The following is a 16,322-nucleotide window of genomic DNA, read 5'->3' on the forward strand; positions in this document are numbered from 1 at the left end:
TTAGTCTGGGTAATTTGCTATTTGGCTTTGGCAATATATTTTGAATATTATTAATCTAAATTTATATTTATTTCTATATATGTGTATATACATGTATTTATGATCTAACTTAAATTGTATATATATGTATATATGGATACATATACATATTATATATATGCAATTTTAGTTAGCGCAAGCCACAATCCTCAAAATTGTCCATGTCTCTTCACTTTCCATATCAAGTCCAAGTTCTTCAGTATATCCTGTCTATTCTGTCTTCAAAATATATCCATAATTTATTCACCAGATCCTTTTCCTGTCATCCTGAGACTGTCCATCATTATATTATACTATTGTAGTTTCTGACTGCTCTCTACCCGTCCCTCAGTTTCTCTCCCTCCTTCCCTTCCTCTGTTTCTCTCCCTCCCTTCCTCTCCCTTTCCCTTTTGGGTACTGGGGATTAAACCCAGTGGTGTTCTACCACTGAGCTACATCCCAAGACGTTTTTATTTTTTCTTTTGAGAAAGGTCTTGGTAGGTTTCCCAGGTTGCCCTCAAAGTTGCTATCCTCCTGCCTCAGCAACCTGAGTCATTGGGATCACAGGTGTATACCACCATGCCTGGGCCCCTCAATTTATCTTAAAAGAAGTGGTCTTTTTAAGATATAATCCAGATTATATCTGGGTTCATCTCACTTGGAATAAAGCCTCATTCTGCCCCCTTTGCCTCTTCACCTTCATCACCATTCTCTCCTGACACATTCACCATCTCAGGTATACACAACATGCTTCTAGCTCAGTATCTTTGGGCTTGCTGTTCCCTTTTCCTAGAATGCTGCTTCCCTGGATATCTGTATTGTTTGTTCCCTTAGGTCCTTCAGATCTCTGCTAAAATGTCAATTGGGCATTTTGAACCAACCACATTTTTTTCTTCTTTAATGATTAGAATAAAAATCACAAGTTATTTGGTTCTCTTGTTATATTATCCAGTTTAAATACCAAACAGAAGTTTTGGTCAAATTTGTGTGTGTGTATATGAGAAAATGATCTGATTTTCTACTGAAACAGTAATTTCTATTTTAACAAACCTAGTCAGTTTTAGAGCTCTCAGCAGTTCTAATGTGCTCCCTCATTTCTTTGTTATAGTCTTTGTTTTAGAGGGTGAGGAATAGGACAAAAGGGAAGGGAAAGGCATTAATAAAAAGCACTAATGCTAAATGGTGGAATGAATTCTATGTGTTCTGTTCCAGTGGTGCTTATTAGAAAACTGAAAGATAAATAACAGTGTATAACTGTCATCTGTATGCAAAATGTTTAAACCTATAGCTAGTTACCATTCCAATATAAAACTTTGCTTTGAGTCACTGTTAGTAAAAGTAATATTGAATGTGTGCCAAGCTTTTGAGTTACATGTTATTGAGATGGGGGAGTGGCAGTAACAACTCCCTGTAGTCTTTCCAGAACAAAGCAGTGTTGGGGAAGAGGCATGAACTTGTAGCTAAAAGCAGGGGCTCTGAAGTCAAACTGTCTGGGTTTGAATCTTGCTCTTCTACATATTTATTTGGGAAGTTACTGTACTTCAATTTCTTTACATTAAAGTGGGGGTATTGATAATACTTCATGATTGTTTTGAGAAGTAAAGAGATGATGCATGTAAAGAGCTTAGAGAATTTGGATTATATCACTCAATAAATGTTAACTAATATTATGAAGAAGAGATTATTAACCTGTTACATTTCTTTTTTTTTTTTTTTTAATGATCTCCCTTTTTTTTTTTTTTAAAGAGAGTGAGAGAGAGAGAGAGGGAGAGAATTTTAACATTTTATTTAGTTCTCGGCGGACACAACATCTTCGTTTGTATGTGGTGCTGAGGATCGAACCCGGGCCGCAGGCACACTAGGCGAGCGCGCTACCGATTGAGCCACATCCCCAGCCCCTAACCTGTTATATTTTAAATGAGTTATTACAACTTTGATTCATTTAGCAAATGTTAATCAATAGTAAATAACTTTGCAAAATATGCGGTCAGAAACTATTGGGATTGCAGAGATGGTGAAGATAAACTTTTTTGTTCAAGAAGTTTAATCTAGTGAGATTAGAAAGTCATACACAGCTAATCAAAAGCAGCACTTTAGGAAAGATACCAGCAAAGTTTTGTAAACCCTTGGAAGAGTGAGAGAGTGATGTATGTCAATGTGGAGATATGGGAATGGTGTTATAAATCATTTCATATAAGATAGTATTTGAACTGGGCTTAAAGAAGGAATAGCATTCTCTCTCTCTATTTTTTTTTACACTTTATTTTATTTAGTTATTTATTTTCATGATAGTAGGAATTGAGCCCAAGGGCAATCTACCATTGAGCCATATCCCCAGCCTTTTTATATTGAGACAGGGTTTCACTAAATTGCCCACGTTGACCTCCAACTTTTGATCCTCCTGCCTTGGCCCTGGTGTTGCTGGGATATAGGTGTGCGCTATCATACCCAGCCAAGAGTAGACTTCTTGATAGATAGAATGAGATTAACTTCTAACCAGTCACCAGTGTTTAAACTGGAAGTGTTGATTACAAAGAATGCTACTGGAAAGTTCAAGAAAAGAATGAGACTGTGGTAGTGATGAAAAAGAATTGTAAGGAATTGATAGGCTTTTTCAATGATAGGATGTAGAAACAGATCAAAGATGATTCTTTACTCTGGCACAGAGTGTGTGGTGAAAAGAGCTATGATGGTAAAACACAAAGATCATGGAAGAATTTTGTTGGGAAGAATAGGCAGGAGCCTTGATTTAAAATGCAAGCAATAGAGGTCCTGTGGTTCTTAGTTGACATGAGTTATGAATGAATAGTTTAGGTTAGAGATCAGTGACTTTCAAATAGAATTGTTGAAACTATGGAAATAAGGTTGTTGGAGGAAGGGAAAATTGGGGAAAAGATGTTCAGGGATAGAGCCTTTGGAATGTGCAAATTTTTAGGACAAACAAAGAAGAACTAGAAAAATAGAATTGAAAAGAGTAAAAAAAAAAAAAAAGTGGAAATCACAGAAGGCAAGGAAGGATTTTGAGAAAAACTATAATGGGCCAATGCCCAAGAAAATTAGAAGGGAGTAAAAAAAGAATTTTATTTGGCAATTGCAAGGTTATGTATGATCTTTACAATAACAGTTTCAAGTGAGTGAGTAGGGCAAAGGCCAGATTGTAATGATTTGGAAAGTGATGATGGGAGAAAGACTGTTTCCAGGGAAGGAAAGAGGGAAAGTTAGTCAAAGGAAAGACTTTGTCACCCTCAACAACCTTTTTTTTTTTTTTTTTTTTTTTTTGGCTTGTTGTGAGGGGTCAGGGAAAAGAATCAAGGGTTAGGGAGGAAATTGAAAAATGCAAGGGGAAAGTGATAGAGCAAGATCCTAGAGGAATTGAGATGGAAGTAAGAACAGAAGTGGTTGGTGAGCCTTAGACAGGAGTGAGAATATCTGCCACTTCCTTTCTTGTGGTTAATAATTTATATTAAATAGCATCCTTTCAGGGAAGTTGTAGAAAAGCTCTGCTAGAATAAAAAAAAAATGAGGTTATCATTTTTAAGGTTTAGGAATGTTAAAGGGTTGGAGGTAGTCATTGGAGAATAAGAGTATTGTTCAGTCATAAAAGAACTGCTATATGGTACCTAGAGTGTGGCTGAGGGGGGAGATCAGCATTTTTGCTGACAGATTAAAATAAGGAAAGGAGCGATGGGCTACATAAGTTTCTTATATAAGTGTGAATAGGTGATTAAGTAGGAATGAGAAGAGGTTCAGTTTTGAAACTTCAAAGGTAGAATGGTTTTGACTGAAGACTGCTTGTAAGGAATAGCGGTGCATAAAGGTTGCTGCAGTAAGGTAGAACTAATTTATCCCTACTTTGGACCTTCAGATTAGCTAATTGCTTTGGCTTTATGCTTTTTATCTTATGAAAGCTAAAAATTTGGAGGTTTTTCTTAGGGACTCTGCTCCGAGTATTATGATGTCTGTTTTTTTTCCTACAAGAAGAGGATGTTCTTGTTTTTGTGGATTTATTTTTGGAAATTTTGAAAGTATATTAAATTGATCATTATAGTAAAACTAATTTCTTTTTTGTTTTTAGTGGTTACTACAGCTTCTTTTCACACTAAAGACTCTAACCGAAAACCTTTAACAAAAAGCCAACCCTGCTTGACATCTTTTAATTCTTTGGACATTACTTCCTCTAAAGCAAAAAAAGGAAAAGAGAAGGAAATTGCAAAACTAAAACGGCCTACAGCACTTAAAAAGGTAAACCAAAATCTGGGGATGTTTATTTTATGGGATGAATAAGGGATTTAATCTGTTTTTGCAGAATTAACTGTGATGTTTTAGCCACTAAATTATTGGGAAGTATTCATATTCATGCATTTTTATAACTAGTTAATTTGAAGTCTGGGATATCACCATGATGATTGTCTTTCTGTGAGGAACAAGGCCCTAGAGAATGATTTTTTTTTCCCTATAAGATTAAAAAAAAAAAAAAGTTGAATATCCAAAAGCATTAGACCCTAAGGATCAAAAGCCTATGGGGTTTTTTGTTGGTTTGGTTTGTTTTGTGTGTGTATGTGTATGTGTATGTGCGTGTCAGTGCTGGGGATTGAATTCAAGTCCTTGTGCATGCTCAGCAAGCTCTCTATCACTAACCCCAACTGAGCTGTTCCCCTAACCCCAACCCTGAACTTTAGTACTAAGTTTATCTTAGTACTAATTTAGTTTTAGGTAAACTTTTTTACTTTCATTTTCCTCATCTATAAATTGAAGGTGATATTTGCTTTGGTTAACTCTATCAGAAGGATTCGAATGACATAATCCATGTACAAATAATTGAAAATGGTGAAATGTAACTCAGTATATAAACTGGTTTCCAGACTTTTAAACTGAAGTTGCATTTTTGGAAACTCCAATTTATCACTCAGAATTTAAAGAATGAAGCAGATATAGTTTGATAGCTAAATGTTCTCAAGCACAATTGCTTCCCTTTATTTTTGTGTACAGTATTTCCTTCAACCTATAGTGCATAAAATTTTATTTACCTTTTCCCAGTTCATTTATATTTTAGCCATGTAAACAAATAACCTACTAAAATCCTCATGTCCATGTGTAAGCAAACTATATACCTCTGTTTTAGTGTACATTGTAATCGACTGGTATAATGACTTTTTTAGGTTATTTTGAAAGAAAGAGAGGAAAAGAAGGGACGTTTAACTGTGGACCATAATCTTTTGGGATCTGAAGAGCCAACAGAAATGCATTTAGATTTTATTGATGATTTGCCACAGGAGATTATTTCCCAGGAAGGTAAGGAGGTCTTTTTTTCTCCTCTTCTCATGGAATGGTCTAGAGCATTTTAATTGAAGGATGAGCTATTGCTGGTTATGTTTCTATGTGGAGGATGTGCTTCATTATTTTGCATAAATTTCTTTGTTTTGGGGAGTGATTTCCTTTGAAGACGTTTTTAGACAGAGGATAGCTGGAGGGTGGGGCAAGTGTTATAGTGAATCTATGATATTTTATTACAAATTTCAGAATTTGTAATAAACCCTCAAAATTAAGATCTCACTAGTTACTCTGATACTGTCCCCTTTTAAAAATTTTCTCTTCTTTTATATCTGAAACTCTATTGGTCATCTTTCTTCAAAGAGGTATTTTTCATTTTTGTTGATTTTCTTTTTGCTTTTAGGAAATTGATATGTATGTGTGATAGAGAATTGCAGAGCAGAGCCCAGTTAGTCAGTAAGATTCAGTCCCATATAATAAATACTGAACACATATGATTTTACAGTACATTTAAATCTAACTGATACACAGATTAAGCATTAGTGTTTTGTTTTTAGAGAAATGAATTTACTTCCATGGATTATTCATCTAGGGCATATTTGGTTAAGTTCCCCTTTATTCTCATATATCTCCCTTTGTATTTAGGATTATTCATCCATCTATTCATGCAGCAGGTGATTATTGAATCCTACCACATGTATTTTATTAACTAACAAGAATAGGGAGGTTGGGGAATATAAAGAAGATACGTAGTAGGCAGGTCCTGTCATCAAAAAGTGATGATCCAGTAGGGAGATAAGATAGATATATGTGCAACTTTGCTAATGATTCTACTGGACATAGAAATATGAATTCATTTCCTGAGTTGTGAAGGAAGAAGCAGTAATTGAACAAAGGAAATGGTAGAGTCAAGGGATGGCATCTTAAAAATGCGGCTCCTTAAGCACAGAAGCAAATGCCACATAAGAGAATCAGGAGAATGTGGAGAGAAAGAGTGAGGTAGAATTTATCATTGCTAGCAACAATTGGAACTTTAAAAAGAAAGATTTCTAAGAAATAGGTGGACAAGTAGAGATGGAGAATAGGGTAATATCTGAAAGTAAGTGCAGATCTTTGTTCTTTAATTTAAATCCCCTGAGAATACGTGTTTCTGATAATTTGGCCTTTTCTCATCTCGTTTGTGGAGACTTCAAGGCTGTACTTAAATTTTAAGAGCATATTTTTATAGATAATAGGAAGACTTAATTTTTGTAGTTTTGTAGAGATTTTTTTTTGTGAGTGTGAAAGGAACAATGCCTAACTCATTAGCTTGCAGAGAATTAGGAAGTAGCCCAAAAGACAACTGCCGTTCTAGATTATATAGATCAGTGTAGAGCTTTTCAGCATTTGAGGTTTCTAAATTCTTTCCCCTCATTTCACATCTCCACAGATACTGGACTGAGCGTACCGAGTGATACTTCACTCTCTCCAGCAAGTCAGAATTCTCCATACTGCATGACACCTGTGTCACAAGGCTCTCCTGCCAGTTCTGGGATAGGCAGTCCAATGGCATCATCAACAATAACCAAAATCCATAGCAAAAGATTTAGAGAGTAAGTTTTTGTCTCTTTATTGAGGTTTAATAGTTTAGGATCTTTATTGTGGTTCCAAATCTAGTATTGTCATTGTTACTTCATGAGTTGAACATGCCAAACACCAAAAATATTTTTTTCAAATTTTGTTTAACAGCTGGTTTTGCTCTATTTGAAGCATTCCCTTTTGTCAGTGTCCATAGAGAGTGATGTGACACTAAATATATTCTGTTGATATCATCTAGTGTTTCTACCCTGGACTATTAGCCTCTTACATCTTACATATATAATTTTGTGCTATGAGTTTTTCCCCTCCAAGTGCTTTTGCATACACACACACACACACACATACACACATATGTGTGTATATATATGTATATGTGTATATATATGTAATTAATCCTTCAAAAATTTCTCTCATCAATCAATAACATGTAATAAAGTTCTGAAAACCCTATTTTGTGAAATTAATCTATTACATAAAGCTAATTTTTTCTTTTTTCAAAGTGCTAGAAATTGAACCTTGGGTCTTGTGCATAGTGGGTAAGCGCTCTACCATTGAGATACATGTCCAACACCACCTATTTGCTTTTGCTTTTAAGCAGATATTTATAGGTTTTTAGAATTGAAACAATTAGTGAATAACAAAATAATACCTTATCTGTGAATAACCTTAAAGTAATAGTTATTGCTATGAAGCATTTCAGGGTTTTAACATTTACATAGGTGAACTATACAACCCTAATAACCTTTATTTATTTACTTACTTTTTGTTGTACTGGTAATCAAACCCAGTACATTGCACATACTAGGCAAATGTTCTACAACCAAGTTATATCCCAAAACTCTTAATGTCATATGAAAGAATTCCAGGGCAAAAGTATAGTCTGCAAGGAGCCAAACCGTATCAGTTTGTTCTTTTCCTTTTCCTTATTCCATTGTTTTTAGCATTGTTTTTGCCCAGCTTTCAGAAGTTAATTAAATGTCAGATAACAGATGTGGAGCAAAAGAACCATTTAGGAAATGTTACATATGTATGAAATAACAGCTTGAAAGAAAAAAGAATGAAGAAAATTGTATTTTCAATATTCTATTCTTTAAATGCATTCCTTAATTTTAATATTTTATGATATTTAATTCTCCCACAGTGTGTCCAGTTTTATCTTCTCAAGTAATGTTGTACTTATTTAAACATTTTTATATACATAATAAAATTTCCAACACACAATATTTCTTTCTTTCTTTTTCCTTTTTACACTACAGCCCTGGATTTTCCTACTATATAACTTTGAAATAGAAGTCTTCTATTTTCCTTGCCTATTATTTACTAGATTAGAAGTTACACCAATTCTCATTAAATGCCTGCATTTGGTAGAGATAAGGGATGAGAACTAGAAAAGATGGAAAGGGTATATAAAAAATATGTCTAGATGATTTTCTTATCCTAGAAATTAAGTACTATAGTGACATCACATTTTTTCCTGTTTTCCACATTATAACCATACATGATCTCTCAAAGAGCCTCATTCAGTTGCTTTGTCTGATACAAAGATATATGACTACTACCCCAAGGTCTGTTTGATTTTGGCCTCAGTTCAACTATTGAGTTTATCCTCAATAGCTGTTGGTTTTCGGAGCTAACTGGGCCATGAAGGTCATCTCATCTGACTCATTTTTGTGTTTGAGAAATGCCCAGAGACTTATTCAAACTCAAAATTAATTGTTAGGACACTCATTTAGAAGTTACCTTTCTTTTCTTGTAGAAGCATCTTTAGTATTCATTGAAAAGAAATAACTTTATATCTTTTCACCAGAAATATTTCATCTGTTTTAACCACATGGCAAGCAAACATTTGAATTTGAATTATATCTTTAGGAATTTAATAATTGGATACTTCATAGAGGTTATTAACCTATCCTTTACTAAAAGCCAATTTGTTGAAATTCATTATCAAAGATAGCCTATATCACTCTTATTTCTAGTTAACTGAGGGATTCAAAGGCTTTATTTATTTATTTATTTATTTATTTATTGGTTCTGGGGATTAAATCCAGGGATGCTTTACCCACACAGTTACACCCCCAGCCCCCCACCTTTTTTTTTTTCTTGAGACAGGGTTTTGCTATGTTGTTTCCTACTTGTGATCCTCCTGCCTCAGCCTTCCAAGTCGCTGAGATTACAAGCATGAAAACCACAATTCCCAGATAAGGATTTAAAAGTTTTGAAGACTTGACTTTTCATGAAAACTTTTTATTGAATATAAAGATATCTTCCTAATATAACTTTATAATTATAGAAAAATAGGGTGGAGTTTCCTGTTGTTTTTTATGTTTTTATTTATCTTTCCTTTATAGGTACTGTAATCAGGTTCTTTGTAAAGAGATTGATGAATGTGTGACCCTTCTTCTCCAAGAACTTGTCAGTTTTCAGGAACGCATCTACCAAAAGGATCCTGTAAGAGCAAAAGCACGAAGACGGCTGGTTATGGGTCTAAGGGAAGTCACCAAACATATGAAGCTAAATAAGATAAAGTGTGTTATAATTTCTCCAAACTGTGAAAAAATCCAGTCAAAAGGTATGTACACTTTGATTTTGAAGTGTTTTGATATTTATTTGGTAGAATTGTAGGGTATTTAAACACAGGTCTTTCTCTGTAAAGCATAATATGAAACAAAATATTGAGCCTGAAAAAAGAATGAAATATTTCAGAGCCTAAAATTAACTAGGATAATTGGGATTGAGTTACAAAGGAAATCCCCATGTATGAATAGTGGTAAAAGAATTCTCTTGGGCCCATTAAGTGTCCCTACTTTTGTGATGAGAATGGAGACTAGTCAGAGTGCATTGTGCCATGTCATGCTTCTTTACTTGTCCTTTTTTGGTAGAAAAGCTGCTTTAGGTGGATTGGAGTAGACAGATCTGTCCCAGTAGCAGTGGTAGGCAAATACACAGGATAGAAATACCAAATAAAATCAATAATGTGTTATCTGTCTCACTGCATTGTAATAGGTCATTACTTGAGCTGAAAGATTGGAAAAAGGAGTTAGCTACTATTAACAAATAATTTCTTCATTATAAATGTCTGTTAAATTGAAATTTGATTCCTGCTATGCTAATCTGTATGGAGAGACAAAAATATTGGGTTTGAAGTAACTTAGAATTTAATTGGAGAGAAAGAAAATTGTGTGTGTGTGTGTGTGTGTGTGTGTGTGTGTGTGTGTGTGTGTGTGTTTTAAAAATATATGTATCCATATGTAACATAAAGTCAGATAGTATAATATGTAACAGTGTAAGTGCTGTAAGAATTCTCATAGAATCCTTTGCTACTGTGTTTTATGCTTTAGCTGTTGTTTGCTAGATTAGCTCCATTTAGGAAATAACTAAATTACCTCCATATATGTTGATTTTCATAGGTGGTCTAGATGAGGCTCTCTATAATGTCATAGCTATGGCACGGGAACAAGAAATTCCTTTTGTATTTGCCCTTGGAAGAAAAGCTCTAGGACGCTGTGTGAACAAGCTGGTTCCTGTTAGTGTAGTGGGAATTTTCAACTACTTTGGTGCTGAGGTAAGAATAAGCAACACACACTCTTGGAGTTTTCCCTCCTCTCACATCCTCCAGATAGTACATTTTCTATGGACACATACCAGAATTAAGTTTAAGCATATAAAAGAGTGAGTTGATGACTCTCAAAGAATACGTGGAAATTCTTGAGTATTACCTTTTTCTTTGAAATCAGTGAAAACATTTGTGTAGGTTATATTCAGTTTGAGAAGATCTTAGTTTCTCTTCTGCCAGTGGTTTTTTCTTTTGAGCTCAGCTGTTTAATACTTGATTATTTATTCAACTGCTAGTTGAAGATATCCAGAATTATGCAATGTGAAATAGACACTGTGATGGTTATATTTTGTATACTAGGAATTAAGAGAGAAAAGAATCCTTTTATTGAAGGAACTTTCCTCTAGAAAATTAACTACCTAAACCAGTTGTCAGAATAGTTTTGCACATATGATACTTTCGCCTCTGGCAATTTCTAATACAGAGCTTACAATAGGATTGATAATATGAGAGTTATTAGTTTAGAATAATGCCTGTCAACTGATGGCATTTTAATTGTATATTTTATTTTTATGTGGTGCTGAGAATCGAACCCAGTGCCTCACAGGTGCCAGGCAAGCACTGTACCACTGAGCCACAACCTCAGCCCCCTGATGGCATTTTATGACTATCTTTTTATGGAGTTGACTCTTAAGTACTTTGTGATATCATGGGCAGATAATTTTCTCTTGCCAAACACACTATTTTTATGTATTTAAGTGTCTCCCCTTTGTGTCCATTCACTGTGTTTGTATACCTCCCATTCCCCCTCCATTCAGTTTCTTTTCCTTTGCCTACAAAATTATCTACCCACCCACTTTCTATGAATATATCATAATTTGTGCTCTCAAAATTGCCTATGCTTTTCTCCCTTAGGTCTTATTGCATTTCTTTGCTATAATTTATGTGTGTTTCTCTTTAACTGACTTTTTTGAGGGTGGAAAGGCCCCTTGTCTTTGTGTACCTGACATCTTTCACATTACCTGAGCGTGAGCAGGTGACAAATGTTTGTTGAATAAATTGTGATAGATGTACATCTGCCTATGTTTAACTATATGTGGGAATTTGAGTGCTAAAAAAGAATGGTCACATATAGATGTCTAATAAAAATGTCCTCTTTTTAAATTCACTATTAAGAGTTTATCGAATAGCTAGGGTCCAGAAAAGTGGATTTTTTAAAAAATTATATCAGTTTCTTCATGAATTATATGTGTTAATTTATTTTTATAATTTTATATTATAAAATATTTGCCAGCTTTGCACATTTTTTTCTAGCCCTCAAATATTAAGGTAAGTAAATTATTATTTAAACTAAAATGTACTCTTAAAATAAAATTTTATAAAATATTGGCATATTATCAAGTATGTCCATTTGTGGTAATATGTACCTAAGTTATTTTTATTATCTGATAAAACCTTTGAATTAAACTTTCCTTATTCTCACATTTAAGACTTTTCATTCTCTGATCCTAGTTTTCTCCTTAATTTTTCTTCTCTTCCCTTATATTCTTTTATTCCTAATAACTTATGTATGTTGTAAAACCAATGTTAATCTCAAAATCATTTGTCCATATGCATATTTTCTTGTTATTGGTTGCACTCTAAATACATTACATTTGCATTTCTCTAATTGCTAGAGATGTTGAACATTTTTTTTATATATTTGTTGATTGATTATATGGCATCTTCTGAGAAGTATCTGTTCAATTCCTTGGCCCATTTGTTGCTTGGGTTGTTTTTTTGTTTTGTTTTGTTTTTGATGTTAAGATTTTTTAGTTCTTTATATATCCTAGAGATTAGTGCTCTATCTGATATGTATGTGGTAAAAATTTGTTCCCATTCTGTAGGCTCTCTATTCACCTCACTATTTCTTTTTCCAAGAAGAAGCTTTTTAGTTTGAATCCATCCCATTTATTGATTCTTGATTTTATTTCTTGCACTGTAGGAGTCTTATTAAGAAAGTCAGGGCCTAATCAGATATGATGAAGATTTGGGCCTACATTTTTTTCTATTAGGCATGGGGTCTCTGGTTTAATTCCTAGGTCCTTGTTCCACTGTGAGTTGAGTTTTGTGCATGGTGAGAGACAGGGGCTTAATTTCATTTTATCACATATGGACTTCCAGTTTCCCCAGCACCATGTGTTGAAGAGGCTATCCTTTCTCCACTTTGGCACCTTTATCTAATATGAGATAACTGTATTTATGTGGATTTGTCTCTCTGTCCTCTATTCTTCTATACCATTGGTCTACCAGTCTGTTTTGGTGCCAATACCATGCCATTTTTGTTACTATTGCCCTGTAGTATAGTTTAAGGTCTGGTAAAGTGATGCCACCTGCTTCACTCTTCTTGCTAAGGATTGCTTTAGTTATTTTGGGTCTCTTATTTTTCCAGATGAATTTCATGACTGCTTTTTCTATTACTATGAGGAATGTCATTGGGATTTTGATTGGAATTGCATTAAATCTGTATAGTGGTTTTAGTAGTATGGACATTTTGGACAATATTAATTCTGCCTATCCAAGAACAAGGGAGATCTTTCCATCTTCTAAGGTCTTCTTTAATTTCTTTCTTTAACGTTCTGTTATTTTGATTGTAGAGGTCTTTCACCTCTTATGTTAAGTTGATTCCCAAGTTTGTTTTGTTGTTGTTGTTGTTGTTGTTGTTGTTTTGTTTCATTTTATTTTGTTTTGTTTTGAGGCTATTATAAAAGGGGTAGTTTTCCTATTTTCTCTTTCAGAGGATTTGTCACTGATGTACAGAAATGCCTTTGATTTATGGGTGTTGATTTTATATCCTGCTGTGTTGCTGAATTCATTTATTAGTTCTAGAAGTTTTCTGGTGGAATTTTTTGGATCTTCTAGATATAGAATCATATCGTTGGCAAATAGTGAAAATTTGAGTTCTTTTCCATCTGTAGCTCTTTAATTTCTTTCATCTGTCTGATTGCTCTGGCTAGAGTTTCAAGAATTCTGTTAAATTAGAAGTGGTGAAAGAGGGCATCTCTGTCTTGTTCCAATTTTTAGAGGGAATGCTTTTAATTTTTCTCCATTTAGAATGATGTTGGCTTTGGGCTTAGCATAGCTAGCTTTTACAATGTTGAGATATGTTCCGGTTATCCTTAGTTTTTCCAGTGTTTTGAACATGAAGGGATGCTGTATTTTGTCAAATGCTTTTTCTGTGTCTTTTGAGATGATCGTATGATTCTTATCTTTACATCTATTGATGTGATGCATTGTTTGATTTCCATATGTTGAACCAACCTTGCATCCCTGGGTTGAACCCCACTCAATCATGGTGCACTATCTTTTTAATGTATTTTTATATTCGGTTTGCCAGCATTTTATTGAGAATTTTTGCATCTATGTTCATTAGAGATACTGTTCTGAAGTTTTCTTTTTTTCATGTGCCTTTATCTGGTTTTGGAATCAGGGTGATATTGGCTTTATAGAATGAGTTTGGAAGTGCTCTCTCTTTTTCAATTTCATGAAATAACTTGAAGGTCTCGTGGAACTCAGCTATGTATCCATCTGGTCCTGGACTTTTCTTGATTGGTAGGCTTTTGATGGTGTCTTCTATTTCATTGCCTGAAATTGATCTGTCTAAATTGTGTATATCATCCTGATTCCGTTTGAGCAAATCATATGAGTCTAGAAATTTGTTGATGCCTTTGATATTTTCTATTTTAATGGAATACAAATTTTCAAAATAATTTCTAATTATCTTCTGTATTTCTGTAGTGTCTGTTGTAATATTTCCTTTTTCATCACATATGTTAGTAACTTGAGTTTTCTCTCTCCTTCTCTTCATTAGCATGGCTAAGGGTTTATCAATTTTATTTGCTTTTTCAAAGAACCAACTTTTTGTTTTGTCAATTTTTTCAATTGTTTCTTTTGTTTCAATTTCATTGATTTCATCTCTGATTTTAATCATTTCCTGTCTTCTACTATTTTTGGTGGTGTTTTGTTCTTCTTTTTCTAAGGCTTTGAGATGTAATGTTAGAACATTTATTTGTTGACTTGTTCTTCTTTGAAGTAATGAACTCTATGCAATGAACTTTCTTCTTATTACTGCCTTGATAGTGTTGCATAGATTTTGATATGTCGTAATCATTCGTAGTATTCTCATTTACCTCCAAGAATTTTTTAATCTCTTTTTTGAGGTCTTTTGCAACCCATTGTTCATTCAGTAGCATATTATTTAGTCTTCAGGTGTTGGAGTAGCTTCTATTTTTTTATTTTAACATTGACTTCTAATTTCATTCCATCATGATCTGATAGAATGCAAAGTAGTATCTCTACATTTTTGCATTTGCTAAGAGTTGCTTTGTGGCATAATATATAGTCTGTTTTAGAAAAGGATCTATATGCTGCTGAGAGGAAAGCGTATTTACTCATTGATGGATGAAATATCTATGTATGTCTGTTAAGTCTAAGTTATTGATTGTATTATTGGGTTGTATAGTTTTTTTGTTTAGCTTTTGTTTGGAAGATCTATCCAGTGGGGAAAGAGGTGTGTTAAAGTCACCTAGAATTATTGTGTTGTGGTCCATTTGACTCTTGAACTTCAGAAGAATTTGTTGGATGAACACAGAAGCTCCATTGTTTGGGGTATATAATTGTTATGTCTTGTTGATATATGGTTCTCCCAAGCAGTATGAAATGTCCTTCTTTATTCTTTTTTATTAATTTTGGCTTGAAGTTTACTTTATTTGATATGAAGTTAGACACCTGCTTGTTTCCACAATCCATGAGAGAGGTGTTTTTTCCCCAATGTTTCACCTTCAGTCTGTGGATGTCTTTTCCTATGAAGGGGAGTCTCTTGAAGGCAGCATATTGTTGGGTCTTTTTTTTTTTAATCCAATCTGCTAGTTTGTCTTTGATTGGTGAATTTGAGCCATTAACATTTGGGGTTATTATTGAGACATGATTTATATTCCCAGCCATTTTTGTTTATTTTTGGTATTTAACTTGACTTGGTTTCTCCTTTGATTAGTATTCCTTTAGTGCAATACCTCCCTTTGCTGATTTTCATTATTGTTTTTTGTTTCCTTCTCATGGAACATTTTGCTGAGGGCATTCGGTAGTGCAGCCTTTCTAGTTGTAAAATTTTTTTAACTTTTATTATGGAGGATTTTTATTTCATCATCAAATCTAAAGCTTAATTTTGCTGGGCATAAGATTCTTGGTTGGCATCCATTTTCTTTCAGAGCTTGGTATATGTTGTTCCAGGATCTTTTAGCTTTCAAGGTCTGGGTTGAAAAATCTGCAGATATCCTAATTAGTTCCTCCTATATGTAACTTGATTCCTTTCTCTTGTGGCTTTTAAAAATCTCCCCTTATTCTCTATGCTAGGCATTTTCCTTATAATGTGCCTTAGTGTGGATCTGTTGTGATTTTGTACATTTGGTGTCCTGTAAGCCTCTTTTCCAATTCATTCTTCATGTTTGAAAAATTTTCTGATATTTTTTCGTTGAATAGATTGTTCATTCCTTTGGTTTGTGACTCTATGCCTTCCTCTATCCCAAAATTCTTAAATTTGGTCTTTTTATGTTATCCCATAATTCTTGAATGCTTTATTCATGGTTTCTTACCATCTTTACTGTGTGGTCAACATTCTTTTTAAGATTATATATTTTGTCTTCATTGTCTGAGGTTCTGTTTTCCAAGTGATCTAATCTCTAGGTTATGCTTTCTGCTAAACTTTTAATTTTGTTTATTGTTTCTTTCATTTCAAAGATTTCTGGTTTTTTTTTTTTTCAGAACCTCTATCTCCTTATTGAAGTAATCTTTTGCTTCCTGTATTTGCTTATGTAGCTCTTTATTGAAATGATCTTTTGCTGCCTGTATTTTCTCTCTTATATCA

General features: G+C 33.8%; 1 protein-coding gene across 1 annotated transcript in view; it reads left to right on the top strand.

Annotated features, from left to right (window-relative positions):
* Secisbp2l (SECIS binding protein 2 like) overlaps positions 1-16,322 on the top strand; it is a 54,447-nt gene that overhangs the window by 27,538 nt on the left and 10,587 nt on the right. Inside the window, exons 12-16 of the mRNA XM_005316543.3 lie at positions 4,094-4,260; positions 5,178-5,310; positions 6,719-6,881; positions 9,216-9,436; positions 10,275-10,429. Of these exons, the coding sequence (XP_005316600.1) occupies positions 4,094-4,260; positions 5,178-5,310; positions 6,719-6,881; positions 9,216-9,436; positions 10,275-10,429 (839 nt within the window). The remainder of the gene's footprint in view (positions 1-4,093; positions 4,261-5,177; positions 5,311-6,718; positions 6,882-9,215; positions 9,437-10,274; positions 10,430-16,322) is intronic.

The sequence above is a fragment of the Ictidomys tridecemlineatus genome, chromosome 5 (assembly GCF_052094955.1).
Source record: "Ictidomys tridecemlineatus isolate mIctTri1 chromosome 5, mIctTri1.hap1, whole genome shotgun sequence".
NCBI lineage: Eukaryota > Metazoa > Chordata > Mammalia > Rodentia > Sciuridae > Ictidomys > Ictidomys tridecemlineatus.